This window comes from Piliocolobus tephrosceles, unplaced genomic scaffold (assembly GCF_002776525.5).
Source record: "Piliocolobus tephrosceles isolate RC106 unplaced genomic scaffold, ASM277652v3 unscaffolded_1481, whole genome shotgun sequence".
NCBI lineage: Eukaryota > Metazoa > Chordata > Mammalia > Primates > Cercopithecidae > Piliocolobus > Piliocolobus tephrosceles.
In genome coordinates this window covers 1-3,889 of record NW_022296321.1, presented here as the reverse complement: position 1 = coordinate 3,889, position 3,889 = coordinate 1, and the positions used below count along the sequence as shown (strand labels likewise).

The 3,889-nt window shown below is 37.3% G+C and overlaps 1 protein-coding gene across 1 annotated transcript; it reads right to left on the bottom strand.

Annotated features, from left to right (window-relative positions):
- Positions 1-1,192: 1,192 nt before the first annotated feature.
- Positions 1,193-3,701, bottom strand: ZNF484 (zinc finger protein 484; the record flags this gene model as incomplete). The annotated part of the gene is given in 5 exon segments (XM_023202366.2): positions 1,193-1,563; positions 1,566-1,601; positions 1,604-2,755; positions 2,758-3,138; positions 3,141-3,701. Coding segments are annotated over 5 exon segments (2,342 nt in total), but the record flags the coding sequence as incomplete, so codon positions are not given.
- Positions 3,702-3,889: the final 188 nt, after the last annotated feature.

Genomic DNA, 3,889 nt, shown 5'->3' with positions numbered 1-3,889 from the left:
AATATGTGGGTTAATTTAAATGGCTATTGACTCAAATAATGACTGGCTATGTTCACCATATACAGAATCCAGATATACAACATCAATGCCATATGAGAGACAAATAAATGAAATTAATGTTATAACTTCTCCCCTTGTCCAGAAATGTTGTTAGTACTAATTTACATTAGCTTTTAATCCGTATGTGCATTATATTAGTATCTGACATAGTACATTTAAGGCAAAAATTACTAGAGATAAAAAGAAATGTCTAGTAATGATTATGTGTCAATTAACAAGGAAGATTATAGCAATTCTAAATTGTATGTAAAATCAAAGACAAAATATATAAAGCAAAAATTAGTAGCTCTAAAGGAGACAAATTCACAATTATTTGTAAAGTCACAATACACTTCTTTTAGTATTTGATAGAAGAAAAATAGTCTACTCAAATACAGAGAATTTGAAAAACAAAATTAAGATTAGTTTGTAGAGATTGTTAGGAGATAAAAGGAGAAGTCTTCCAAATGTTCAACTACATTTTATCTTCTAAGTAAATGGTAATCTAGCAAGTAACAAACATGTAGAGAATGTACTAACAAAATTAGTGGGAAAAATTTTAGGATTTGATATCCATTTTCTTAATTTGTCCTATTTTTCAAACAGGAGTTGGTAACAACAACATCAAAAAAGTGCAGGTTTCTGTGGTCAAAGCTGAGGATCTAAAGTGCTGCTATCTAGATCTGGATCCCTGTAGCTAAGTTCCATGATCTTAGTGCTAGTTCTAAGGTAATAAGTAGTTAGGGCACTGTTGCTTACATCACTGGGGAAATAGACTTTTGAGAAATAGGCAAAGAGCAATTTCAGACCTCTTGGCTAACTTCTGCCCCAGCATACACCAACAGATATAACAATAAATAATGGTGACTTCCCAGAGAAAATTTTAAAAAAGTAGAGTCCTTCCTTTCTGTCTTTAGTGTTTTCACAAAAACTGCTGATTCATTTTCATTATAGACCTGAACTGCCCTCCTTTTGCCTTGATCTTAGTGTCCTTAGGCTGCTTAGACAATGTAAAATTATCTCATCACTCTACTCATTAATGAATTTTTTGGGGTCAATATTGAATAGTTTTGGTACCCAGAACATGAAAAACTCAACAGCCCTGAATTGATAAAACTGTTTGCTTAAAAAGTGAAACAAGAAAGACTGCAAATCATCTCCTTGTACATTTACTATTATTTGCAGGAGCTTGACAATACCAATATCAAATAACCAAAGATGGCCACTATACAATGCTTAAACACTCTCAAAAGTGTCTCCTCATATGCGTAACTGCACATCGGCTATATGATCCAGATGTTCATAATTCTAACTAGATAGAAGAAAGTTGGCCTTGGTCACCTCCTGAGTCCCCACACCATAATTGTGGCATTGAGCACTCTACTTCCCCAGTGTCAGATTTCTGAGGCATACTGAGTTGTGGCTTCCAGTTTAAGGCTTTCCTCAAGTCACTGCACTTATAGGGTTTCTGTTTAGTATGAATTTTCTGGTGTTTAATAAGATTTGATCTGATGGTGAAGGCCTTCCACACTCAGCACATATATACGGTTTCTCTCCTGTGGAATTCGATGATGCTCATGGAGTTGTGATTTCTTAATGAAAGACTTCCCACAGTCACTGCATTCATAGGGTTTCTCTCCAGTATGAATTCTCCTGTGTCTATTTAAGTGTGACTTCTGGATGAAGGATTTCCCACATTCAGTACAAATATAGGGTTTCTCTCCAGTATGAATTCTCTGATGCATAATTAGTGTTGATTTTCTTGCAAAGGCTTTCCCACATTCACTGCACTCATAATGCCTTTCTCCAGTATGGGATTGCTGATGTATGTGGGGACCTGACTTCCGAGTGAAGGCTTTCCCACAGTCACTACATTTATAAGGTTTCTCTCCAGTGTGAATTTTCTGGTGTGTAAAAAGATTTGATCTGTCAGTAAAAGCCTTTCCACACTCAGCACATCTATAGGGTTTCTCTCCTGTGTGAATCTGCTGATGTACGTGGAGTTGTGATTTCTTAGTGAAGGATTTCCCACAGATACTGCATTCATAGGGTTTCTCTCCAGTATGAATTCTCTCATGTGTAATAAAATGGGATTTGTGGAAGAAGGCCTTACCACATTCAGTGCAAACATATGGTTTTTCCCCTCTATGAATTCTCTGGTGCATACTTAGTGTTGACTTCTGAATGAAGGCTTTCCCACATTCTCTGCATTCGTAATGTCTCTCTCCAGTATGACACTTCTGATGTATCCTGAGCCGTGACTTCCAGGTGAATGATTTTCCACAGTCACTGCATTTATAAGGTTTCTCTCCAGTATGAATTTTTTGGTGCTTAATGAGATTTGACCTGTCAGTAAAGGCCTTACCACATACAGTACATATATAGGGTCTTTCTCCTGTGTGGATTTTCTGGTGTATAATGAGATTTGTCTTGTGAGTGAAGACCTTCCCACATCCTGAACATATAAAGGGATTCTCTCCTGTGTGAATTCGCTGATGCACATGGAGTTGTGATTTTTTAATAAAGGATTTCCCACAGTCACTGCATTCATAGGGTTTTTCTCCAGTATGAATTCTTTCATGTGTGATAAAATGTGACTTCCGGATAAAGGCCTTCCCACATTCAGTACATACATAAGGTTTTTCTCCTGTGTGGATTTTCTGATGCATACTTAGTGTTGATTTCCTTGTGAAAGCTTTTCCACATTCAGTACAAAGTGTTTCTCTCCAGTATGAATTTTTTTTATGTATATTAGGTTTGAATTCTGACAGAGGTTTTTCTCACATTCACTGTACTCACAGGGTTTGTCTCCAGAATGAATTCTCTGGCATCTGAACAGATCTGACTTCTGGATAAAGGCTCTTCCATAGTCACTGCATGTATAGTAATTCCCCTCAGGAGTTTTCTGATGGTTTGACTTGAGGGAAAAATCCTTCTCATATTCAGTGCATATTCCTGCATAAAGCCTCTGACGGCCATCAAGCTGGGACTTCTGAGTGAAGACTGCCTCACATTCATGGCATTCATGCTGCTTTTCTTCAGTACAAATGCTCTCGTGTGCAAAGGCATGTGACTTCGGGGAGAAAACATTTACATAGAGAACAAATAGAGGCTCTCTCTAGTATGAATTTTCTGATGTTGAATGAGAGCTTGCTTATGATGCAGAGATTTCCTACACTGATTACATTCACAAGCAGTCACTTCTGTATGAGAATTCATATGAGTGAAAATATCACCATCTCCAATAGTCTTATCAGAATTTTCTGTTGCATTGTTTCTATTATATAAGGTTACATTAGGCTCCAAATTCTTTCCAAATGAGTTACAGTTATGGAGTCTTTTTCTTGAGGAAACCAGGTGTGTGTTTACATGAACTATTTCCCCAACGTCCTTATATTCACAGACCCTGTCATTAGCTAGTGTTTTCTTGTTAATGAAGGCAACATGACTTAAAGGTTTGCTCTGGTTTTCTCCACATTTTCTTGTGTGTTCATCATCTTTCCACAATTCTTCTAAAATGGAATATGGGTCATCTCTTTTGAAGAGATTAATATTAATCTCAGACTGGAAAGAAACTTCTTCAGACATTCTCTGTTGTAAAGGTCCAAAACCAATGTCCCCATCTAAAAAAGAAAGAAAAGATAAGACTGACAAAAAGAACAATGAACAGAAAATAAGGCCAGGTGCGGTGGCTCATGCCTGTAATCCCAGCACTTTGGGAGGCTGAGGTGGGCAGATCACTTGAGGCCAGGAGTTCGAGACCAGCCTGGCCAACATAGCAAAACTCTGTCTCTGCTAAAAACACTAAAAATATTGTCTCTACTAAAAATTAGCCAGGCATGGTGGCACA